This window comes from Vulpes lagopus, chromosome 7 (assembly GCF_018345385.1).
Source record: "Vulpes lagopus strain Blue_001 chromosome 7, ASM1834538v1, whole genome shotgun sequence".
Taxonomy (NCBI): domain Eukaryota; kingdom Metazoa; phylum Chordata; class Mammalia; order Carnivora; family Canidae; genus Vulpes; species Vulpes lagopus.
In genome coordinates this window covers 82,735,586-82,762,489 of record NC_054830.1, presented here as the reverse complement: position 1 = coordinate 82,762,489, position 26,904 = coordinate 82,735,586, and the positions used below count along the sequence as shown (strand labels likewise).

The 26,904-nt window shown below is 39.7% G+C and overlaps 1 protein-coding gene across 1 annotated transcript; it reads right to left on the bottom strand.

The window, feature by feature from the left end:
• Positions 1-5,914: 5,914 nt before the first annotated feature.
• LOC121495195 (fructose-bisphosphate aldolase A-like) lies at positions 5,915-7,626 on the bottom strand. Its single transcript, XM_041762461.1, has 2 exons — positions 7,621-7,626; positions 5,915-6,911 (listed from the first exon to the last, which is right to left on the bottom strand). Exons 1-2 carry the CDS (start codon positions 7,624-7,626, stop codon positions 6,108-6,110), a joined length of 810 nt encoding a protein of 269 aa, XP_041618395.1. The 3' UTR covers positions 5,915-6,107.
• Positions 7,627-26,904: the final 19,278 nt, after the last annotated feature.

The window sequence follows — 26,904 nt, the reverse complement described above, 5'->3', positions numbered from 1 at the left end:
GTTAGTGAGGATTGGGAAGTCACCCAGACTTACCAAAAACATCATCATCTCTACCAAACTAACCTTGTTGGGAAATTTATCTTATATAAAAGCTTCGCTACTTGTTTGAAGGTGGGTCTTTGGACTGGGTTATTTTTCTTATACCTCCTAATCAACTTCAGTGATCAAGAGTAACACCAGGCACTGATTTACTGATACTCTGAATAGAAATGCAAAATTGAATAACTTGGAATCATCTTAGTCCCAGGGTTCCCCATCTTTGTTAATGTCAACTCCACCAGCCAGGAGGATTTGATTGAGCTTTACGTTCAAAAGCATGAACTACTAAATCAATGCACGTGATTTTTATAAATTTTACAAATATGAAATTTGATTATAAAATTAAATATACCTTTTTAGGCCACTTATGAAACATGCTCTTGGGTGGGGGACCATCCCAGGATTCACTGATGTAGTCCCTTTTTTTATTTTAAAAATAAGGAAACTAAAGCCCAGAGCTGCTAGGGTGCCAGAGGCTTGGAGGTTCAAGCACAGAAGGGTAATTAATGCTCTGCCTTGGGCTAGATCAAAGAACTCTATAACATCACTGGCAGATCTTTTCCACTCCAGCACTGTGCCATGAACCCTTTCAAAGTCATAATTCTCATTCTGTGTTTTATCAAATTAATTATCATTAACACATATTACATAACACATAAACAGAAATCATCATAAACACATATGCATGTCTAAATTCCAAAGTGATGGATGTTGTAGCTCCACAGCTGTATATGTGGATGGGGCATGCTGCATATGAACATGCTTACCTTGTTTTTATCATCATATGTGTCACTTTGTTATCATGTTTTTAATAGCAACAGAGCTCTCCAGAAATACTGGTCTGCCATCTCAAGATTCTGCTGTCTCTTCCCTCTCTACATCTTCTCCCTAAAAGGTTTCCTTTCCATCTATGGCTATATTATATAGCCCTAGATGGTGGTGGTCCCCAAATTTCCATCTCTATCTGAGCCTCTGTTCCAAGTTCTTGACACATATTCAAATTGCCTACTGGATCATCTCTACCTGGACGTGGGCTTAGAAAGGCCAGGAACATGCCAAGAAGTTCTCACTTGACGCATTGGTTACTCTTGTAGATATATCTCTTTTCAAGAAATAATATGTATTCATGCTTAGCTGATGTGATGGCTTCAGATGATGATCCAGTTTCCTTTCCCTCCTCACCTCCTTACCTTTACATACTCTATGGACAAGGACGGTGATTCTCAGGCTTCCCTGTAATTAGATCCTCAAGAGAGAGACCCTGGAATGCCTAACAGAACAAGATTCTTCCTTCTGTAGAAGGGGAGAAAAGAATTGAAGAAAAATGAAAACAACTTAGCATTACAAATAAAACAGAAGCATGTGCCAAACCCTATAGAGAAAAATAGAATTTAACCCCTCTGAAAATTATGCTCACTTTCAATGATTTATCTATTCATTCATTCAACTAATATATATTGAGCATCTACCATGTGCCCACCATGATCTAGGCCCTCAGAATATAGCAGAGAGCAGAGCAGACAAAGGCCCTGCTCTCAAAGAGTATATAGTCCAGAGGCAGAAGATAGCAATCCACCAAACATATATAATTTGTCAGTTTGTGATAAGACAACAGAAGAGTTTAGGCAAATGAATCTATATCAGTGATGGACCATGGAATCTGTGCCAGCTGAGGAAGAAAACGGGGTATGAGAGGAAGTGAGTACAGTGAGTTCAGTGATTGGATGTCCCACCTAATACATTGGTGAAGTTGGGAAACTAAAGGAATTCACTAAAAAAATAGGAGATGGAGGTCAAAGGGTGAGATATTGACATGGAGATGTGGAGGGGATCCAGTTACGGGTAATGATAATATCTCAGGTGTGATATAGAAATGGGTAGGTGAGGTAGGTGAAGAACAAGATCATGGGAGAAACTGACCTGACAAAACACATCATCCTCATGGATACTAAGGTTAGCCAAAATTATAATGAAAGTAGGGCTGGAGAGAGAGAAACAGGGAGCCTAGGACTGAAACTGTATCCTTCTATCAGAGAACTACATAGGAATAAGGGAGCAAGTTGGAGCTTTAAACAGGTTTCTCAATCTCTCTGGGTCTCAGTTGCCTCATCTGAAAATGAAACGGCACAAACAAATCATCTGTAAGGTGACTTCTACCTAGTAACTCTAGTTTTAGACAAGCTGAGATGGTTGATTCAACCCTTTGGCCTCCCTCTGACAAGAAAAATGGATCAAATTAGCAAGTGTATCAATTTGTGATTCATCTGTTAAGCAGTATTTAGAATTACACTGTGAATTAGGCATTCCTTTATGAAATCTAGTCTTGAGCCCTTACTAAGTACCTTAATTAATCATGAGGGAAAGAAAATTGAATTTTGCCACCAATACAATTTTGTCTCTCTTTTCATTCTGTTTATGTCATTCCCACCATTTAAGAGCTGACAATGCTCCTTTCTGATCAAGTGTGACTTTCCCAACCTGGCATTTAAGAATCTCCACCAAAGGCCCATCCTAGTAATCCAGTCATTTGCAGTGCTTCCCAACATGGGCTGACCAGCTTTAACAATGCTGCTTAGGCCCTTTATTTCCCATTGTCCCACACAACCCACACTCTCTCTGTCCCACAATACATAGTCAGCTCACTTCTGTAGAGGACAAAATGATGTCAGCCACGAATCCCATGTATGGTTAGTGCTCAGTATAGAAATAACCTTGCTCACCTGCACTTGTTAAAAAGTATATCTACTTTTAGATATTTATGACATATAGTGATTAGTATGAGCCAATCCCCATGAAGAACAGTAAACTGTTGTTTGGTTTTGTTTTAGTCTCTGTGGGATTACACTTAAATTGCATGGTTGTTGCTGAAAATTAATTTACTTAAACATATATTAAAACTGGGGAGGGGCACCTGGGTGGCTTAGTCAGTGAAGAGTCTGCCTTTGGCTCAGGTCATGATCCTGGGGTCCTGGGATCTAGCCTGGGATTGAGCCCCAAGTCGGGCTCTCTGCTCAGCAAGGAGTCTTGCTTCTCCCTCTCCCCACAACCACCCTTACCCCTGCTCATGCTCTCTCTCTCTCTCTCAAACAAATAAATAATATCATTTTTTAAAAACTGAAGAATAACAAGATAATTTGTGGAAATAGGAATAGTGTACAAACCCAAATCCTGTAGTTATTGGTATAAATTCTCTAATACCATCAAAATGTCATGATTCCTCTGATCTGAGAGCTGAGACATATTTTCTTAATATATACTATCATCTCTACTTCTGCTCCTCTTTGCATTTATTTAAACATGCCAAGAGCCATCAATAATGTTCAATTGTTCTGATTGAAATTCTCATGTCCCTTGATTTATCTCTTAAATGGCATTCAGAAAAAATGAAACTATTGGTCAATATATACAATTCCCAAGGGTTTTACATTAAAATAATGAAATGAAAAAGTAAATAAATAAATAAAAATAAAATAATGAAATGAAAACTAATTTCAAGAAACTATTCCCCCACCCTCCTTCACCTCCTATTTCTCTTACAGACAATGTCTTTATGACAGTTTTATTTTCTGTTGACAATATGTATAGTTTTTGTGATCTGTTGGAATTTATAATAATTTCTTAAAATAAATAAACAAATCCTAAGAGTGAGGAGAATTTATTTAAGGACTCAACGTCCTGGGGAACAAAACCCATGCTCAACATCATTATGATTGGAATGTGGTCAAATAAACCAAATCCCAGAGGATTCCTGTGTTCCAGATGCAGCCAGAGTATTTTTAGTCCTGCTCTCTCCTTTTAACTCAGTATGCCTAGATTTGGATGGGGAAATTCACCCTAATATCTAGAAAACTATACAGTATGGAATTTTTGTTCAGTGCTTTTTCAAAAGCATAAGCTATTCAAACATAGAGAGATAGATGATTGATAGATAGATAGATAGATAGATAGATAGATAGATAGATAGATAGACTATAGATTGATAGATAGTATGTATCTTATTTTCTCTTATATATATGAACAAATCAGACAAAACATCATTCTCTGCTAGGGTAGGGCACACTGCTCATTGCTGAGCAATGGAGAAGCTTTAGTTCCCTGATGGTTCACTTGAAAATATGTTCAATAAAATCTTACCGAGACTGAGTCACTTCGTGTGGGAATTAAAATTGATAGCATACGTGCAAAAAACCACACAGGTCATTTTGATATGAAATCCCTCATCCAGGGATCCCTGGGTGGCGCAGCGGTTTGGCGCCTGCCTTTGGCCCAGGGCGCGATCCTGGAGACCCGGGATCGAATCCCACGTCGGGCTCCGGGTGCATGGAGCCTGCTTCTCCCTCTGCCTGTGTCTCTGCCTCTCTCTCTATCTCTCTGTGACTATCATAAATAAATAAAAATTTAAAAACTTTATTTTTTTTTAATTTAAAAACTTTAAAAAAAAAAAGAAATCCCTCATCCAGAGCAAATTAAAAATCCACAAAGATTACTCTTGATCTGTGAAATGCAGAGCCACTGTTTGCAGGGACAGTAGAGATATTGTTTCAGATATGCTCAGCTATACCCATATTTGTGAACACTACGAGGTCATAATCATCCAGAAAAAAAAGTGAATATTTCTTTCAAATAAATCTGATACACTTGTACATATGTCACATTTTAAAATAAATTTAGGGGTGCCTGGGTGGGGCAGTCAGTTGGGTGTCCGACTCTTGGTTTCAGTTCAGGTTGTGATCTCAGGGTCATGGGATTGAGCCCCATATCAAACTATGTGTTCTGTGTGGAGCCTGCTTAAATTTTTTACTCCCTCTCCCTCTGCTCCACACTCTCACTCTCAAATAAACCTTTAAAAAATAAAAAATAAAAATAAATAAATTTAAATGTTCATAGACTTGTCTATAAAGGACAAGAAGTTATTTGTTATGCTATTTACATTGCTAATATCCACTAAGCTATGCATATCAACCTAAACTGTTTTGTTAGTTATATTCAGTAAGAGATATGTTAAAATACTTTTCCCAATTATTCATATGCCTGTTCATTTTCACTGTGGTGTCATATAATCATATATGTTTCCTTCTAGTACTTTTACAGTTTCAGTTTTCATATTGAATTTATTCATGAGAGACACAGAGAGAGGTAGAGACAGGCAGAAGAAGAAACAGGCACCCTGCAGGGAGCCCGACGTGGGCATTGGATCCCAGGATGACAGGATCCCGCCCTAAGCCAAAAGCAGACACTCAACTGCTGAGCCACCCAGGCGTCCCTCATATTGAAAATTTAAAGCTGTTCCCAAATCAATTTTGGATAAGGTGTGCACTAGGGATCTAATATTATTGTTGCCAAATGGTTAGTCACTGAATCCTTTATTTCAACAATCTCTGCTTTCCTCACTTATTTAAAATTCCATTTTTATCATATACTAAATTATCTTATTTACTTTGGCCCATTTCAGGACTACCTACTTATCTCTCTGGTCTCATTTCTCACCACTCCTACCACTTGCCTCCATCCTCATCTCTAACCTCTGCCCATACTAATATATTAACAATCCTAGAATGGACCATCCTCTCTCAGATTTTACACACCCTGTTTCCTCTCTTTGGAATTACTTTTCTTCTCCCTTTTTCCAGGCAAACTTCTACTCATCCTCCACTCACCTCCCCTTGGATAACTTCATTGGTCATTCCCCATGGCCAGTCTGGACTAGATGCTACTCCCATGTATATGACACTCCCTTAGGACTTGCATCAACTGTTTCATAACTCTGCTTATTTGTCTTTCCCACCAGACCAAGATATTCTTGAAGGCAGGGAATATTTCTGATTTATATTTATTTATTTATTTATTTATTTATTTATTTCCCCCTTAAATAGTTGTTTATTGGCAGTGGGCTGGAAAGAGCCATGGAGTTAGCATATACAGACAACACCACACACCAATGTCACATGGGAGGCCAAAGTGATGGGAAAGAGCAGCCTGGAGCCCCAGGTGAGGCCCTCTCTTCAAGAGTGAGTGTGGGAGAGGGCGGGGGCTGGAGTGTTGAGGGGGCAGCCTTAGAACATCTCCACTTAGTAGGCGTGGTTAGAGATGAAGAGGGACTCGCTGGCTGCAGCCCCGGCCTGACCACTTGGGGTGTACTTTCCTTGACAGGCGAGGCTGTTGGCCAGGGCTCGCTTGATATACTCCTCCTGGGCAGCCTTCGGGTTCTCCTTCTTTCCACCCCAGGCCTTCAGGGCAGAAGCCTGTAGGGCTCGGCCATAGGAGAAGGTCAGGGCCCATGGCTTCAGCAGGGGGCACTTGTTGATGGCATTGAGGTTGATGGATGCCTCCTCCTCACTCTGGCTGCCTGATAGGAAGGTGATCCCAGTAATAGCGGGGGGTACTGTGCAGCACAGTGCTGTGACAGTTGCCATGGCAATCTCCTCATGAGAATATTTATGGGTGCAGGCATGGCCTGGGGTTACCATATTGGGCTTCAGCAAAGTGCCTTCCAGGTAGATGTGGTGGTCACTCAGAGCCTTGTAGACAGCAGCCAGCATCTTCTCGGTTACATACTGACAGCGCCTCAAGTCATGGTCCCCATCGGGGAGGATCTCAGGCTCCACAATGGGCACGATGCCATTCTGCTGGCAGATGCTGGCATAACGGGCCAGAACGTTGGCATTTTCCATGATCGCAAGGGCTGAGGGAGTGTGTTCCCCAATTTTCAGCACACAGAGCCACTTGGCAAAGTCAGCCCCGTCCTTCTTGTACTGGGCACAGCGCTCAGACAGCCCATCCAGCCCTTGGGTGGTAGTCTCGCCATTTGTTCCTGCCAGGGGTACCACACCTTTGTCCACCTTGATGCCTACAACACCACCCTTGGATTTGGCCTTAAGTGTCCAGCACAGTATCTGTTAGGCAAATTAATTAAACCTAGCCTGTGCCTGCTACCTGCAAAGACTCCTTGCTGTTGCTTGTACCTATACTCCCTAGATGCCAAACAGGATTTTCTGCTAGCATCTCCAGCCAGGTCTTCCCAGGGAACTGGTGGGTGGGCCTAGTTCAAAATCATCCCCAGGTCTCCCTGTCTAAATATAATCACCCAACCATTCCCATCTATCTCCCAAGACATAACACAAAGCCTCTTTCAAGATAACGCATTCAGATGACAATAAATCCTTAGGAACAATGATGGAAATGGGGTTTGGTTGTAGAATTTCACTAGTTTATGTTTCCTACCACTCAAATGCCTGGCTCTTACTGGAAACCCCAGTTGACAGGAATGTCATCATTGAGCGGAACATCCATCAAGCTTCCCTTTGGGCAATATTCTGTCATAATAACCACATCTGGCACTTTAAAGCAGACTTCAGTGAATCTGCAAATGTTTGGATGATCTAATTCTCTGGGAAAATCAATAATACAAACCAGAAAGGATTCATCTGGAACATGATCTCCTAATTCCCACTTTAAAATTTGACCTAGTTTTTCTGAGCACATAAAAGAACAAATATCCTCCTGAATTTAGTGTTGTATACAAATAAAGCTTGCAAGTCCACCCATTGTGAACCAGGATTAAGTATTTAGGAAAAAACATACCACCATCATTACAATTCATTCTAGGTCAGGCACTCTATGTCTAATATCTCTTATCTGCACAACAACTCTACTAGGTATAATTATTTCCACTCTAAATAAGGAAACTGAGGCTCAGAGAGGTGAAGTAACTTGGCCAACATCCCCCATAGGTAAAAGAGCCAAATCCTAAGCCTGATTCTGAAATTTCTGAAATCTATTCATGGCTTTCTAACATTGCCATAGTGCATTCCAATAAAAATACAAAACAAAGAGAAAGTTCTTATACTGAGAAAAGTTTTATTTCTCTCAGAAAATGCTGTTGCTTTGGAAACAAAGGCAATTTTCACAAGCCAAGTAGTCACAGACTATTCAGAGTCTTTCCACACCTGTCTCTCATACATTTGTTTCTCTTTAAGTTGGAGTCCCCCACCCCCACTCCTGGAAGGCAGAAGGCTTTCCCCAAATCCCAGGTGTGTGGCTGGCATTTCTGTGTGGTTAATTACTATGTTTGCAAAATCAGGACAGAGGCACATGTGCTGCTTTGCATAAACCAAAAATTAACTTGCAGATTATCCATGAGGATTTTTCCAGTTATAACATTTTCTCCAATCAAAATTCCACCGCCTTTTCAGCTTAAAGCTTCTTTCTCCAATCATCAATCCTTGGATTAGAGCACAAATGAGACATCTTCCAAAGGAATAGCACAAGAGCATTACTTAACAGACTAATGCTGTTGAGGGGAGGAATATTTATGCTTATTGTCCCAGCTGGTGAATGAAAGGACTTCTGCCGCCCCCCTCCCCCTTTTAGGAAGATCAAATGGAATGTTCTGGTCTCTCTTACCCCTGACTCACTTTCCACTGAGTGCATGGACTATCTGATGGGTCACATAGTGTGTGCTGCGTTTACGGGTAGACATCATCAGTGTACCATTACTGTACTGACCACCATTCCATTTCTGCTCCACATGGCAAGCACCCCCGGGCAGTCCTTCCTAGGTGGGGTAGGCTTGCTATTCTTCTTGTTCAACCTATCATGGGATGAGTAGCAGGCCTGCAGTCTTGGTATGCAGAGGGTTATATAAGTGTCCTTTTATCTTTTCTGCAGGCCTTTACTCACTGACTCACTCTGTCATGTGGCTGAGCATGTGGATCTAATGACTTACATTTGAACTGAGTAGTAGAAGCATACACTTCAACTTCACAGCAGAGTCAGGTTCACCAATCCAGCTTTCACCGAAGTTTACTTTGGGTTTCAGGAGCTTGTCTACCTATGAAACAAGTGGTACTTGTCTATTATTCCTTATGTGTGTTCCCTATTGGTCAAAATCAGAAAGAGAAGGAGCAGTGAATAGCAACCTGAACATCTAACAATTGAGAGTTCTCAGAAATCAGGTTCTGAAAATATCCTCTACCAACATTAGAATGGCTCCAAGTCAAGGGCATTTAAGGAAACCCCTCCTAACTGCAAGATGAGATATTTTAAAAGAAGTATGGCAGGTTTAAAAAATGTTCATGTGTGCCCTGTTTTATAGCCTCCAATATGCTTTTTATATACATATAAGAAGTCAGTGATGTTTCGGTTTCCTGAGCCTAACAAGCTACAGAGTCCTTTGCAAAGGTGAAGAACTAGGAGTTAATCAATATATGGCTGCCAGATTTACAGGCTACCTGAAAAATGAGTTTCAGTGTCCCGAGTACTCTGCAAACTGCAAATGTCATCCCAATTCAGTGTCTCCTAATGGATATAAACTGTTGCTGGCCCAGTGTCTCCCCATGCATTCCCTAACTTTTTTTATTTGAAGAGGGAAACAAAGATGAACATATTGCCCCATTAGTCTCAGGAGTAAGAGAAATGGGGAAAAAGCAATGTGCCTTCTTCCTTATCTTCTCCTGGATCCAAAGTCAGCTATGTGGGGTAGGGAGAAATGGCAGGATTAGAAAGAAGCTAAATTACCTAGGGAAAATGCAGTTCATGATTTTTGCAAACTGATTAAGTTTCTGCCACAACCTGTTCACAAAATAAGGCCTTAAATGTGTCAAAAATAATGAAAGCTTTTAAAATAATAAAAACTATTGTACTTTCGCTGCAATCAACGTTCCAATTTTCTAAACATTTATGATATTAATTCTATCAAGCTCTACTACCTTGGTCACCACCACAGTCTTCTAGTCCTAAATGTACCCTCATTTATCATTTTCCATGATGGGTTAAATATGAAATAAAATGTAACATGAATCCATGCAAAGCAAGTAATTGTGTACCAACTCTGAGAAATAATTGGTAATGACTAACTGAAGCACTGTGTTTAGAAGGATTCTTAAGCCAATCAGGCTCAGGGGAAAGAGCACTAATAAAGAGATCCTTGGGGGAGGCTGGGAGGCTGTCAGTTAAGCATCTCCCTTCTACTCAGGTCATGATCCCAGGTCAAGCTCCACATTGGGCTCCCTACTCAGTGGAGAGCACACTTCTCCCTCTCCCGTTGCTGCTCCCCTACTTATGCACTCTCTCTCTCTGTCAAATAAATAAATAAAATCTTTTAAAAAAAAGATCTTTGGATATGAACAAGGTCCATATGTATGAGCATTGCACATATTTTCCACCATTGATAGAAATAAAGTCTATCCTTAGTCCCAAAAGGCCAATTCAAAAGGACATAGGTAGGGAGGTCTAGTGTCACAATAAGATATATGAAGATTTGGAGTTTGAACTGACTACAAGATTAACATGAGCCTACAACATGAAGGCACCAACAGAGAGAATGATGCTATCTAGGGCAGCAGGGGTGGAGGTATGCCATGAAGAGTTAGGCAGGTATGTTCTGCTCTGCACTGGCAGGATCATGGCAGGAGGGTTAGGTTCCATTCCAGAAGCCACACTTGGAAAGAAATATTAGTCAACAGGCTGGAGAGTGGTACATTCAATAAAGGGCTTTCGATTCTATGTTTTCTGAAGAAAAACAAGGATGTTCAACCTGGTAAAGAGAAAACTTAGAGGAATCCTGATACCATCCTTCCCAGAAATCCAGCATGCTGCTGCCCCCAAAGTGGACCACCTGAGGTCTTTAGCAGAACTAATTTTATCTAATTAGGTAACCTGCATGAGCTCTCTGGTATGTTTACCTGTCTGCCACTACTGTGGTATGCCTGCTGTACCCAGATGTCAAACTAGCAGGCTGGGATCAGTTAGCAAATGTAATTAAAGCTGAATGTAATTAATAACATAATAGTGAGATATTCTTGTTTAATTTCCTGAAGTTGGGAGATGATGATGTTCCTAACAAAGGATAATAAATATAAATAAAGCTCCTAAATTCGGATGAGCATTTGAGTCATATCCAAATAACTATTCACCAAGCCATTGTCACCAAGTGGAAATTCACTGGACCATACACATGTAGAATAATTATCTTAATTAATGATCTTATGGCTCACTATCAATAGACTTAGATGTCCCTGCTGTCTTTAAATGCTTAAAAAATAGATAGCTGATTGTAAAAATGTCAATGTTACCCAGGGCAATTTATACGTTTAATGCAATCCCTATCAAAATACCATGGACTTTCTTCAGAGAGTTAGAACAAATTATTTTAAGATTTGTGTGGAATCAGAAAAGACCCCGAATAGCCAGGGGAATTTTAAAAAAGAAAACCTTAGCTGGGGGCATCACAATGCCAGATTTCAGGTTATATTACAAAGCTGTGGTCATCAAGACAGTGTGGTACTGGCACAAAAACAGACACATAGATCAATGGAACAGAATAGAGAACCCAGAAGTGGACCCTGAAATGTATGGTCATCTAATATTCGATAAAGGAGGAAAGACTATCCATTGGAAGAAAGACAGTCTCTTCAATAAATGGTGCTGGGAAAATTGGACATCCACATGCAGAAGAATGAAACTGGACCACTCTCTTTCACCATACACAAAGATAAACTCAAAATGGATGAGAGATCTAAATGTGAGACAAGATTCCATCAAAATCCTAGAGGAGAACACAGGCAACACCCTTTTTGAACTTGGCCACAGTAACTTCTTGCAAGATACATCCACGAAGGCAAAAGAAACAAAAGCAAAAATGAACTATTGGGACTTCATCAAGATAAGAAGCTTTTGCACAGCAAAGGATACAGTCAACAAAACTAAAAGACAACCTACAGAATGGGAGAAGATATTTGCAAATGACATATCAGATAAAGGGCTAGTTTCCAAAATCTATAAAGAACTTATTAAACTCAACACCAAAGAAACAAACAATCCAATCATGAAATGGGCAAAAGACATGAAGAGAAATCTCACAGAGGAAGACATGGACATGGCCAACATGCACATGAGAAAATGCTCTGCATCACTTGCCATCAGGGAAATACAAATCAAAACCACAATGAGATACCACCTCACACCAGTGAGAATGGGGAAAATTAACAAGGCAGGAAACAACAAATGTTGGAGAGGATGCGGAGAAAAGGGAACCCTCTTACACTGTTGGTGGGAATGTGAACTGGTGCAGCCACTCTGGAAAACTGTGTGGAGGTTCCTCAAAGAGTTAAAAATAGACCTGCCCTACGACCCAGCAATTGCACTGTTGGGGATTTACCCCAAAGAGTCAGATGCAATGAAACGTCGGGACACCTGCACCCCGATGTTTCTATCAGCAATGGCCACAATAGCCAAACTGTGGAAGGAGCCTCGGTGTCCATCGAAAGATGAATGGATAAAGAAGATGTGGTTTATGTATACAATGGAATATTACTCAGCAATTAGAAACGACAAATACCCACCATTTGCTTCAACGTGGATGGAACTGGAGGGTATTATGCTGAGTGAAATAAGTCAATCGGAGAAGGACAAACAGTGTATGTTCTCATTCATTTGGGGAATATGAATAATAGTGAAAGGGAATATAAAGGAAGGGAAAAGAAATGTTGGGAAATATCAGGAAGGGAGACAGAACATAAAGACTCCTAACTCGGGGAAACGAACTAGGGGTGGTGGAAGGGGAGGAGGGCGGGTGTTGGAGGGGAATGGGTGACGGGCACTGAGGTGGACACTTGACGGGATGAGCACTGGGTGTTTTTCTGTATGTTGGTAAATTAAACACCAATAAAAGTTAATTAAAAAAAAAAAAAAAAAATAGATAGCTGATGATTGCACAATTTGAATGTAATACCACTGAGCTATATACTTACAAATGGTTAAAATGATAAATTTTATGTCATGTATATTTTGCCACAATAAAGAAAAAAAAATTTTTTTTTTAAAAGAGCATAGTGTAGTGGTAAAAGCATAGGCTTTTGAGTCAGCTGGAAAGGAGCATAAATTCTGACTGGGCCACTTACTGGTTCTGTGACCTCAAGCAAGTTGATAAACCTCTCTGAATCCCAGTCCCCTGCAAAATGGAGTAATAATGCCTACCCACCAATGAGGTAAATACTTGAAGGTAAGGAGTAGGAATGACACATAGAAAGCACCCAGTGCAGTGTTACCTGCATGGCTCAGTGGGTTATGCCCCGCCTTTCCTGTGCTCGTACTCTCTCTCTCTTTCTCTCTAAAAATAAATAAATCTTTAAAAAAAAAAAAAAAAGAAAGAAAGCACCCAAGGTGTGACATGGCAGCTGAGAATGGATTAGGTTCAACATAAGGACCAGGGGGTAGAAGTTCAGGAAGACCACTGGCATTCAGGATAAGGAAGATGTGCTAATTTAAGAATTTCTGACAATGAAAGAGACACCTCCACAGAAAGACCATAGCTGTGCAAAACCAGAGCCCAGAAAACCACAGCCATAGAGAAATGATAACCCAAGAACCAGAGATTCAAAAACAATGGTTCACTCCCCAAGACTGAGGTTTCTAACCCATTGCATAGGATAAAAAGGCCACCTGTTAACAGCAAACAACCACTGTATAAAATTCAATTATCAACAAAGGAAGATAGAATTATTCAACAAATTGCACTAGAACAATAAATTAGTTGTATGAGAAAAATTAAATTATATCCTTACCTCACACTTTTTACTAAATTAATTCTAGATAGTTTAAATAACCCATTGTAAAAACTGAAAATGACATAAATTTTTAGAAAGGAGTTTAAATGTTTGTGATAAACTCACAAAACAATGGATACACTCAAAAGGGAAATATTTATAGATTTGTCTGCATTAAAAGATGAAAATATCTAACTCATTTGATCCTCTTGGGAAGATCCAATTAGATTAATATGTATTAAAATGTTTTTACACACCACACAGTAGAATAATTTAAAAATATTTGGAGTCAGGACACCTGGGTGGCTCAGCAGTTGAGCATCTGCCTTAGGCTCAAGGCGTGATACTGTGGTCCTGGGACCAAGTCCCACATCGGGCTCCCTACTTGGAGCCTGCTTCTCCCTCTACCTGTGTCTCTGCCTCTCTCTCTCTCTATCTCTCTCTCTGCCTCTCATGAATAAATAAATAAATCTTAAAAAATAAAATAAATAAAATAAAATAAAATAAAAATAAAAATACTTGGAGTCACTGCAGGAGGATATACTCTATTCATTTGGTGTTCCCAATTCAAGTTCTATATTTATCTCAATATTCATTGGAGCATACTAGGTTCATGTTCTAATTTCTTTAATTTTCTATTATTTTTTCATATCAAAGAACAAAAATACTCCCCCTTACCACTATATTTTTAATATCCCTGGATATTCTCATCTGTTGATTTTTCTAGAGGAAATCGAGAATTGTTTTTATTAGCATGGCCCTGATGTTTCTGAGGCGGGGACAAAGCAATGGGAAAACAAGGCACCTTCCACCATTCTCTCAGGCAAGCAGCACTGCCATTTTATGTGAGGTAAAGCAAAGGCAGTCCATGAATGGTTTTTCTCAACCCGACTTCACTGTTCTACAACTTTTGGAAATCCGTATTTTCAGAAGCTTCTCTCACATCAAGAATAATCTAGCTAAACCTATCTTAAACCTGTGAGAATGGGCTGGATTATTATGATAAGTTCTGGGCTTTCTGAGAAATAGTACTACTTAATGGTAATGCCTGTGATGCTTGTAGCAGACAATCTCAAAATTACTTAGAAATCTTAAGGGAAAAATTTGTCAGAGAGGTACCTCTTAGGTGAATGCTTTCACATAAAAGCCTAACTGGCTTTTGGGGGGTAAGAGAATATTTTTAGTTAAATAGACTTCCTCCCCAGTAACTGATAGAATATTGACCAAATAAAAGTCTCTATAGCAGATTTAAATCATACTAAAAACTGTGAATTTGCATTTTGAGTATTCATCCTTTTGTTTTTTAGGTATTTTCTTGAGAAGCTGGATAAAGATGCATCAGGGGCTGTTAAACCGTTAAAATTATAATAGAAAGTTAGAAGAAGTGTGCTAGGGACTTTAATGAGTAATCTATCATCATGTGGCCCAGAAATCCAGATATTTTCTAAACTAAAGTTGTGCTACTTTTAACCAGTGCTGGGAAGAGTCTGGCTTAATAGTAAAGGAATGTGCTTAGAATCCAACAAACTTGGGTTCTAATCCTGGCTCCATTTTGTACTATTTGAAAGCTCTGGGCAAGTGTATTTAACAATTCTGTGCCTTAGCTTCTTTGTAGATACTGTTGGGAAAATAAAACTGACCTTATAGCATTCAAAATTAGGGGTAATGCATATAAAGGGCCCCGCGCAATGGTTGGCACAATGTGGATCCCTAATAAAATATTAGTTATTAATGCTTTCAATAATATGAATAGTCTGAGTTTCCTATTATTTCTAGTCTAAGAGCTCACCTAGAAGAAAGTAAGAGGATATCAACTACATTGATTGAAGAGAAAAGATTATAAATGATTCTCCTAGTCTATAAAGTTTCTGCTAAGAAAACCAAATCCTTGCCTCTGGCTCGAATAGCATCCAAGTTGCCCACTGGTTGCAGTACAACAATGGGTGCATGTCCCTGCCTGGCACTGAACACACACTCAGAAGCCAGCCTACTAGATCCCATTCTAAGAACCAAGAGAAATTGCACAAATGTTGTCCCCGGCACCCCAGGGATCATGAGACTCCTTTGCCACCACTGACCCACTGCCCAGGCTCCCCATCATGATCCACCAAGCTATATCTGAGTGGAAGAAACAAAACAGTGACATCAGTTTGTGCAACTAACAAAGGGAACAAGCCAATCAGCAAACACTCATTGAAAAAGTATCCATAATAATAGTAATAATAATAATAGCTACCATTGATGTCCCAGACACCCCCACCTGCCACTTTACAGGCCTATTGTTTTTTAAGTATCATAATAATGCTGTGAGATAGGTATTGATATTATTTTACAGAGGAGGAAACAAGGCTCAGAGACATTCATAGTTACTTGCCCAATATCCCATGGCTGGTAAGAATCGGAGATAGGATTCCAATTCAGATCTGTATGACTACAAAACAAAGTCATTCTACCATCATACCATGCTGAGTCTCTAAGAGTCCACAGAATTCTTCATGGGCTTCAGAACCTGACTTACAGACTCTAACCTGGAAGGACCCTTGAAGATTACACCAGTTATTAAGCTGTTGCATCTCAGTTCCAAGCCCACCCTTCCACATTTAGCTTTGTGATGCCAGGGATGATACCCTGCCCACCTCATGTTCCCATTGCCAACTGCTTCCTGTGAGGCTTTTCCAATGGAGGTTGGGGGAACACTGTGCTGGCGTAAGACCTACAAGAGAGAGAGGTGGCCTGCTACTCCCTGCCTGCTTCCCATTAGGTCAGCAGGGCCCCAGCAATGTTTCTTCTTCACCCTGACCTCAGCAGCTTATTCCTATAGCACAGAGATTCCATTTGCAATTTCCTCAGCACCAGCCACATTGTATCACATTCCCTCCCTTCCCCAGAGATACCAGGACCTACTAGTACTGGAGAAGCATGTTTGACCAGTCTTAACTTCTTCCCTCTGTTCCCTGAGTCCTAAGTGTGATAGCTGCTTTCTGCAGTTGCTACCTCTGTGTTCCCTGCCTACCTTTCCAGTTCTCTACTATGTGATTAAGAGTTGTTTATAGTGGGGTGGGTGGCTGGATGGCTAGGTTGGTTGAGCATCTGCCTTCAGCTCAGGCCATGATCCCAGGGTCCTGGAATTGAGTCCCACATCAGGCTCCCTGCTCCATGGGGAGCCTACTTTTCCCTCTGTCTCTGCCTCCCTCTCTCTCTGTGTCTCATGAATGAATAAATAAAATATTTTGAAAAAGAGAATTATTTCTAGTAATTTCTCTGTTAAAATAACTGGCATGGTTTCTATCTCCTGACTGGACCCTGACTGACATAAAGAATTATCTTCTCTAATGCCTTTTGAATTAGAAAACTGAGGCCCAAAGAATTCAAGTGACCTGCCTGTTTGCACAGCTAGCTGGTACCAGGATGCATAATAATGTTGCCACCATTTATACACTTAGAATGTACTACACTCCAGTGAAGTACTTAGACCATCAGCCCTATAAAACAAATGTGAAAACTGAAGTTCAAAAGTTTTGTGATTTCACTCATGTCGTCTACTTAATGAGCAACAGAGGCACAGTTTGAACTGAATTAGCCTAACTGCCAAATCAGGGCTCTTCACCACTATTCTGTGCTTGGCACCTTGAACTCCCTTCACTAAGAGATGCAGGGATGTAAATGTCTCTGCATTTTCAAGGGCTGATGGAGCTTCTAGCTGTGGCCACTCACTCTACTCCTAGAACTGCTCACTTGACGTCAGTAAATTTTTCTTAGCACTCCTGGCACAGAATAAAAATCTAAATATCATTCCATCTACTAACACTTCTTAACCAAGTCCCTAAACCAAAAGGGAAGAAAACAGCTTTTATATCACATCATTCGTCTCCCAAGCTATCCAGGAATCTTTGGGTTGACTGAAGCCCGTCTCATAGCCAATCACAAGGACTCCAAGTCCTAGATGATTCACAGACAAAACCAGAGGAGGATTATTTGGCAATAAGGAAGGAGTAAGATCACAGTTTTTGAAACCTATAAATACCTTTCATAACCCTGCTGTAGATTGGGCTGCAAAATGAGAGAGCTCTGATATGCTATGCTATTTACCAGTTATCAAAAAGTTGCACTTCAAAAATATCAATAAATCTCTCTATTACCTCCTGACAGATGGAGTCCAATTAGGAGCTGGGTTTGGAGTCCAGCCACTCACTGGACTGGGAGTTCTGCTGATCACAGCTAAACTACAATTAGTTAATCACAAAAGTAGACTGAATGGCTTCCATGCCAGGGATGTTGCCAGCTTGCTGTCTACTCATGAGTCAACCTGGATGACCAGCAACTCTTGTTGGGCTCAATACCCTTGTTTATAGAAAGCCTCCTCAGAAAAATTCATCTTCATTCAAATCCAGAATGGAGATGAATAACTCATGAGATCATAACCTGAGCTTAAACCAAGAGTCAGAGGCTTAACTGACTGAGCCATCCAGGCGTCCCTCCAAGGCATTTTTTGATACCCTCATTCTCCTTCACAAGAACTCCTATAAACTGTTTTGCTGTTTACAAAGCACTTTCTTTACATGTCTTTAGCAATATGACATGCCAAAGGCGGGGGGAGGGGAACCAACACCCTAAAATTGCCTGGGTCCTATTAACAGAACAGAGTTCTTCACCCTGTTTATTCAGAAGTTGACATTAGGCATAAAAAATAAGCATGACCTTTTCAGCCATACTCTAGGGAGAAGACACTAAAAATATAGCAATGTCCTCAGGCACATGGTCAGAGCCACTATGAATAACCCTCCATGCTCCCTGGAAATTCAGGCAGGCAACAAGAAGGGGCCTACAGGGCAATGTCTGTGGGGACACAGGGTGAGGCCTTTGTCCTCTAAGAGATGAGGCATGGCCCAGAGTAATGGAAGCCTTGTCCTTTCCTGAGCTGTCAGACAGTCCAGAGGAAGAGAATAAGTGGATTAGGAAAATGGGGGGATTATATAACCCCCATATTATAACCATAATTTCCCTCAGTCTTTGAGAATTATGAGCAACAACTTGGAATCAAATTAACTTAGGGTTAAACTCAAATAATGTTATGGTACTGTTGATTAAAATGAAATATCTGGCTATGATAAGTCCAAGTCACTGGGTGGTAGAAGGAGTTAATCCCATATAAGTATTATCACTTAATAATAACAATAATAATTACATTTATTGAGCCAATCACTGTGCTTCAGCTATATTATCGCATTTAATCTACACAACAACCCTATAAAGAGATACCATTATTATCCTCATTTTACAGTTGAGTAGACTAAAGCTGGTAACAAGTAAGTAATTTGCACACAACTAGTAAATAATTTATTCTGGGTCCATGTCACTTGGATTCCAATGTCTTAGCCAAGAGACAAAAACAGGGGTGCCTGGGTGCCTCAGTCGATTAGGCCTTAGTCGATTAGTGGTCAACTCTTGATCTCAGCTCAGGTCTCTATCTCAAGGTCATGAGTTCAAGCCCCAAGTTGGGCTCCACACTGGGTGTAAAACCTACTTTAAAAGACAGAGAGAGAAACAGAAAGAATGAGGCCACCTTCCAAAACCAATCAGTTACAGAGCCGTTCAGACCAGACCAGCAGGGTCTCCAGATACCAGTCACTCCTACATGAAGACTTCTCCTGAGAATCAAGCAGGGCAGGCCTCTGACTGATGTGAACTCCCTCAGGCCTCTGGGCCGAGTATTCTGCCATCTGCAATCTAGGCTTTACCTCACCTGTCTGGTCACATCATACTTGGATCCCCAGGATCCCCTGCCCCTACTGTCACCTGTGTCTGTTTACCTGTGTCTGCTTGACTGAGCATAGGCACTTATTCCCCGAGTCTTAAATCCAGCAAGTATACCAAGAAAAACATGACCCATCTGTTCCTGTCAGTCACCCACTTCAGACTGTTTGGAAGGTCTGCCATAGCTGGATGCTTCTTCTCACCTCACTAAACTTACAGGGCTCTAAACCCAGCTCTACAGATTACACTCCCATGCCTATTTAAAATCTTAAGAGGCAATAAAGCACAGTGGTTACAGCCCACCATACTTGAATTCACTCTCAGGTCTTCCATATAGATGGCAAATGGGTGACCTTATGCAAGTTTCTTAAGCTTAGCTTCAATTTTCTGTCTTTTTCTCTTTTTTCTTTTTTTTTTTTAATTGAGGTATAACTGACATTATATTAGTTTCAGGTATACAATGTAATGGTTCAGTATTGTATCAGCCTCAATTTTCTTATCCATAAAAGTGGATTTTGAGGATACAAAGTTCCTTGAATGTATGTAGTATTCAGTAAATGTAAATTCCTGTCTCCAAATTCATTTAAATTTTACTTCCCAACCCAAATCTAACTTAAATATTCCTTGGATGCCTCCTACCCAGATGCTACCCAAGGCATAACTCTGAGTCCCTGATTATTTTCAAATCAGAGGGCTTTTCTGAAAACTGATAACTCATCAAACCACATTGAAGCATAGGTATGATTTGTTGTTCACAAAGTACTGGATAAGGAAAATATTTTCAAGAGCAATCTGCCCCCCACCCCCAGTCCCCACCCCTAGATGACACACCTGGTTGGCGATAGAGCCAGGACTAGAACCTGGGTTCAAATAATTTTCTGTCACTGCCTTAAGTGAATTAAAAAGAGATATCACTTCTTGGCAAAAAGATACCATTTATACAATTATTTATAATAACTCTGATCCTTGGAATTCCAAAAGTCAGGCCATCTAAAAATCCTTTTCTTTCACTTCTGTTGTATTACATTTTCCCACATAATTAGATTTTGGATAGGCTGAGGCTCAAATTAATTTGAATTCCCTGCTTTCATAAGAGCCAACAGTGGAATTTGGTGCCCCAAGAATGGGCTGGGTAGCAGACAGAGCTAGTCAGGGATTCTATTTTGTAGAACATAATCTCTGGGTAATTGGAAAGTTACCATAGGTTACTTAGACTCACTGTCCCTCAGAGTTGGGAAAAACATTAACATTATTTGGCCATTCCTAATTGTGATGATTTCCAAACATCATCAGTCACATGCTACCATCACAATTTGTATAATATCTGGAGTCACTATTATGTAAAAAAGCTCATTTATTTTCTTCAGCTGTGTCTAAATAATATTATCTATTGCAATCACAAGTTGACATTCTGGTTAATATTTTTATAATATGCATTAAAATAAATATACAACTGTTAGCTGTTGGGTTTTTTTTTTTTTAATTTCCCATCAGTAATACATAAACCACTACTGGCAAATACTGCCTCAAGAGATGCAGTTTAATAACCTTCTACAAATAACCTTCTACAACAGAGTAAACATTTGATTAACCAACGTTCCCTTCACTAGATGAGTGATGGATATTAAAGAGGGCACTTGTGTTGAGCACTGGGCATTAAATACAAGTGGTGAATCACTAAATTCTATTCCTGAAAACATATTACACTATATGTTAACTAAACAAAATTTAAATAAAAATTAGAAAAAGGGACGCCTGGGTGGCTCAGCAGTTGAGTGTCTGCCTTCGGCTCAGGGTGTGATCCTGGAGTCCCAGGATCAAGTTCCACATCAGGCTCCCTACAGGGAGCCCGTTTCTCCCTCTTCCTATGTCTCTGACTCTCTCTGTGTGTGTCTCTCGTGAATAAAAAACTTTAAAAACTAAAAAAAAAAAAAAAAAAACAAAAAAAAAAACAGCAACATCCCCTTCAATAACTCCAGTGAGGGGACTCACCACTTTCTGTTACCTAAAGATTTAGTTCCCAGCTAAATAGACAGCTCTGGAAAAAAATCAGTCAGTACCGAAGTGACCAACGGTATATTTCACAATTTTTACACATTTTTTTCAGAAAGAACCTCTTGAGAGAGAACAAGACTTTCAGGTCAGAAGTGGTTAGAATTTCAACTCTACTACCAGTAAGCAAGTGACAACTGAGCCTCAATTTCTTCATTCTGCAAGGGGACAATGATACCCATGACACCCCTCTGATAGGGTTGACTATGGGTTAAATGCATAATAATTGTGAAATGTCTAGCACAGCACCTGGCACAAAGTAATCAACTGCTGAATATGAGTTCCTTTCCTTTTCCACGAGAATATAGCATAAAATAACCTGAAAACACTGACCAATGACTTTCCTTGGTAAAAACTCCTGTAGTTTATCTCCTAGAGGCACTACAATCATTCTGTTTTGCATATGAATTGGAGTCAGTATTTTTCTTCCAGTTTGGCTGGGAGCCTGATTACCTTTCCAAACCATAACTAGGGGACATGATCATTCTGAATATCAAGACAGAATTTCTGACTGAAATGGTAGAGCCCTCACTGTTGGTTTTCTAGGTACAACAGGTTTCCGTGATCCAAGGGGAAATCTAGTCTGCCTTTGGGGATGTGAGGGGTAGGCCCACTTGGGTAGGTAGTGGAGCTCTAACCTGGAGGCACCAACCCTGAATCTGGCTGCTTAAACAGGCAGAATTTCAGCAGAAAACATCAATTATCACTGTCAAAGAGCTGGGACCTTTGAATTGAGGCTACATAGCCCAGAAAAAGTAGGAAAAGTAGAGCTGGAGCACAGTCCTAATGAAGTGGGCTGGTGGTCAAAACTTCATCTGCATTCATTTCACTCATTATTATGTGGCATTAAGAAAATTTTCTGCTGAGCAGAGTGACCTTGACATGTGATTTCCTGTGCTCTCTGAGTATATGCAGAGCATTATAAGAAGTAATGATTCCCAAAGAGCCCAACTAATCTGACAAGTTTCATCAGCCTCCAACAGGAGATTTTATCTTTTGTCCATTTCTCCTGGGTTTGTTTTTTTTTTTTCTTAGTGTGTTACTATAAAAAGAGAGAGAGAAAGAGAACAAGATCTATAACCTTCAACAATGTCCTTGTAAAAGTTAGAAGTGTGACATAAATGTGATCTTTCACTCATCTTAACTACCAGTCAGCATTTCTCAGCAGGTAAATTAAATATTCACTGGTCCAACTCTCCTCTTGTCTAAATCATGGTAATCTCTAAGCACCCCAGTGAGTTTGGCCTAAGAACCACAAACACTAGACTATCGGGACCAAATGGCATGAATCTAGGTGGCTAGATCCTAACTATTCTAAACTCAACAATTTTGAGTCCACATTTGTGAACATGAGTAGTGAAGGACATGAGAATAAAACCCTGATTCTAGCTGTTTACAAACTTTGTGCGATATGAGTGAAATCTACTATCCAGCTTTCATCTGAAAACATCTTATGAAACCATTTTTTCAAAAAAGAAGATAATGAGGGACGCCTGGATGGCTAGCGGTTGAGCTCTGCTTTTGGCTCAGGGCATGATCCTGGAGTTCAGGGATCGAGTCCCACATCGGGCCCCCTAAGGAGAGCCTGCTTCTCCCTCTGCCTATGTCTCTACCTCTCTCTCTCTCTGTGTGTGTCTCACATGAGTGAATAAATAAAATCTTAAAAAAAAAAAAAGATAACAAAAAAACTTTAAAAAAATTTGAAATATGATTGAAATGTTTTACAGTAAAAATTAATCAAAACATTAAAATTCAGGGGGTGCCTGGGTGGCTTGGTCAGCTGAGCATCTGACTCTTGATCTCAGCCCTGAGTTGGGCTCTACTTAAAAAAAGAAAATTCAGCACAAAATCAATAATTATTTATCAATAGCAACAGTAAGACTACTAATAAGATGATGGTACTCATCAGCATAATCAATCGCAATGGGTTTAATAAGGATTTAAATTAAAAAGCCATATAAATGAGGGGTGCCTGGGTGGCTCAGCCGGTTAAGTGTCTGCCCTCAACTCAGGTCATGATCCTGGGGTCCTGGGATTTATCACCAAGTAGGGCTCCCTGCTCAGCTGGGAGCCTGCTTCTGTCTCTCTTCTTTTGCCCCTCCCCCTGCTTGTGTGTTCTCTCTCTCTCAAATAAATAAAATATTTTTTAAAAGCCATATAAATGAGAAAAAAAGATTTGAGAATTCAACACAATTTTTAAATGTCACATCTTTATTTCAGATTTGTCTTTAATGTTAAAAGACTACATTTCGGGCAGCCCAGGTGGCTCAGCGGTTTGGTGCCGCTTTCGGCCCAGGGTGTGATCCTGGAGACCTGGGATTGAGTCCCACGTTGGACTCCCTGCATGGGGCCTGCTTCTCCCTCTGCCTGTGTCTCTGGTCTGTGTGTGTGTCTCTCATGAATAAATAAATAAAATCTTTAAAAAAAAAAAAAAGACATTTCAGTTTCAAAATAAAAATATTCTATTTTCTAGCCCTTCCAAAGCTATTGCTATTTTTTCCTCCCTACTCTGCCTCTACTTCTCTGTAATCATTCTTTACCAATCTTATTAATTCCTTTCTATTCTATTAAAGGCTCCAAGGAACCTCTCTCTCACATCCCCCCAAACACAATCTGCCTCCATGTCAACAAGCTCTATTATCCATCCCAGGGAGGAAAACATTAGTATCAACAATCCTAAACAATAGAAAATGCCAAACTATTGACTTTTAGTATTGGAATATACTATATAGGTTTGGGGCGCAACTGAGCCTTCCTAATAATAGTTTCAAGAATAACGTTTAATGCACTTTGTCAATTTTCTAGATACACACCAAGTGACAGGAGAAGGAACCCACACATTAGAGCATGAGCTGGTAAAAATTTGAGATTTTTAATTTGATACAGTGGATACATGTAAAAGCGATTTGACAGGGAACCAAAAAAAAAAAAAAAAAACATAAGTAGCCCCAGTGTCTTCCCCAAACCACTCCCCACTTCCATATAAGGAGGAAGTTACCTTAACTTCCAGATCCATTCCTAGCCCTTTATTGAAAAGAATCAATATAATGGAGGAAGAAAGAAAATTAAAATGCCCAAAAGGCTATGTTGACCTACATATGAAGAGCTGAGCAAAGAAGGGAGAAGGAAGAAATAAGCAACTTTATGTAGGTTCAGCTGGGTAAAGACCCAGGAGAGTAACTTTTACTAGGGGAAAAGAGAGACTTTGGAGCAGCTACAATGTTGGGAAGATACTTTGAGAAGAAAAAAATATGATTTTTAAGAAGCCCTGCATTTTCAGAAAAGACAGAAAGAATGCTTTAATTTGTTTATAATTATTATTTGCTGGTCTATTATTCATTGAATGGGATTCCATGCCGGACTGGACCCTGAAATGATTATCCCTTTATCTGCATAATATCAACTGTCAACAAGGATTTAAGTTACCATATTAGTTGGCAACCATTGATATCGGCTTGTATATATGTATGTGTTGTTCTTTTAACACAGCTTGCTCTCCTCTCTCCTATTAGACATACTTTGCCTTTTGTAAAATAAGAATAAAAAATACAGAACTCTACATGGTGTGGCAAGATATACTCATTAAAGTTTACTTCTTGAGGCATTTATCTATAATGCCCTCAATGCAGAATGTATTGCATACACTGATCCCTTCACTGAGGCTCTGAGAGAGGCAAAGAAGCCTCTGCTTCCAATTCTGCAATCTCCAGGTGCACCAGTTCCAGATTACTTTAATTTACTTTACAGATTACTTTATTATTACTTACTGATACATCACACTCATTACCCCATACCAAAGCATCTTAATAGCATGGCTAAGACCTATAGATACAAACCTATTTGCATTAGGCAACCAAAGAATCCATCTGAAAACCAGAAATTTCTATAGAGACTGACTCCATTGGCCAAAGAAACAAAAAGCAGGGTCAGACAGTGCTAATCAAGCTCAGCTCTGACCTTTCCAAACTCCAAGGTTAGTCTTATACACCTCTCCAGCCTAAGAGGAATTTAAGGCCCAATACTGTCTTCTCTAAAGTATGGTATAAAGAGCACTAGACTCACAGAGAACTGGATTCAATCCAAGATCTGTCATCCTCTTAAGAGGCAACCTGGGTAGAAGGTTGTACAAAGAGATGAACTAGACGGACTTAGTTCAATCCCCAGCTCCTTCACATACTTCTTTTGACTTTGGGCAAAGCACTTCACCTTTTTTTTTTGTTTAGATTTTATTCATTTATTCATGAAGAGACAGAGAAAGAGGCAGAGACACAAGCAGAGGGAGAAGGAGGCTCCATATAGGGAGCCCGATGCAGGACTCGATCTCAGGACCCTGGGATCACGACCTGAGCCAAAGGCAGATACTCAACCACTGAGCCACCCAGGTACCCCAGCACTTCACCTTTTTGTGTCTCATTTTCCTCATCTATAAAAAGGGATAATAATATTTGCTTATTAAGGTTTGCTATGAGAATTAAATAAGGCATATGTAGATGCTCAATAAAGGTTAGCTGCTGCTGTGTGGCCTTGGGCAAATCATGTAACATCTGGATCTTGGTTTCCTAATTTGTAAAGTAATGGGGATAGATTACATAGTTTCAAAGACTCTTGACAATACAGAACTCTAAGAAGATGTCAGGGAATAATAGAAATAAGGAACAAATAGCCACAGAAAATTTGGCATGAGATGTTGCTTGATTCATATCAGAATGCTCAAGGTAGAGGCAGTAGAGACCAAGCCGATTGGAGGGGTAATCATCACCCAGGAACCTATAAGAAGTAGACATTTCCCATAGTCACCTGGGCACATGGAGCAGCTCTCACTCTCCTTACAAAGGCTATCATCCCCATAGACTGAACCAAAAGAAGAAAGAAGAAAAGAAAGAAAGAAAGAAAGAAAGAAAGAAAGAAAGAAAGAAAGAAAGAAAGAAAGAAAGAAAGAAAGAAAGAAAGAAAGAAAGAGAAAGAAAGAAAGAAAGAGAAAGAAAGAAAGAAAGAAAGAAAGAAAGAAAGAAAGAAAGAAAGAAGAAAGAAAGAAAGAAAGAAAGAAAGAAAGAAAGAAAGAAAGAAAGAAAGAACAAAAAACAAACCAGTGTAAGGTGAGGTTCTGATGCTGGCTCCATCACTAGCTTGAATCCTAATTTTACTTCAACTAACTAGGAAACTCATACCAATTTATTGTTAATTTCTAATAACTCTACAGATGTTATATATTGCCACCATAACTTCACTCTCCTTTTCACTTGGTCATTATACTTTATCTTATTTTCCATAATCACAGCATTGGTTGTATTTTAGATTTTGCTATTTCATTATACCTATTCTTATACTCCACTTGAAATCCTTTATGAAACAAGGCAGGGTATTAAATAAGTAGAGATCATTTTGCAAGTCACTCAATTACTTTATACATCATCTTTCTATGTATAAAATAAGAGTTTGGGATTCAATGTCCAATATTCCTTTTAGCTTTAATTCTATTAATTCTAATCTTTTTATTTCTAAAGCTAAAAGTCCA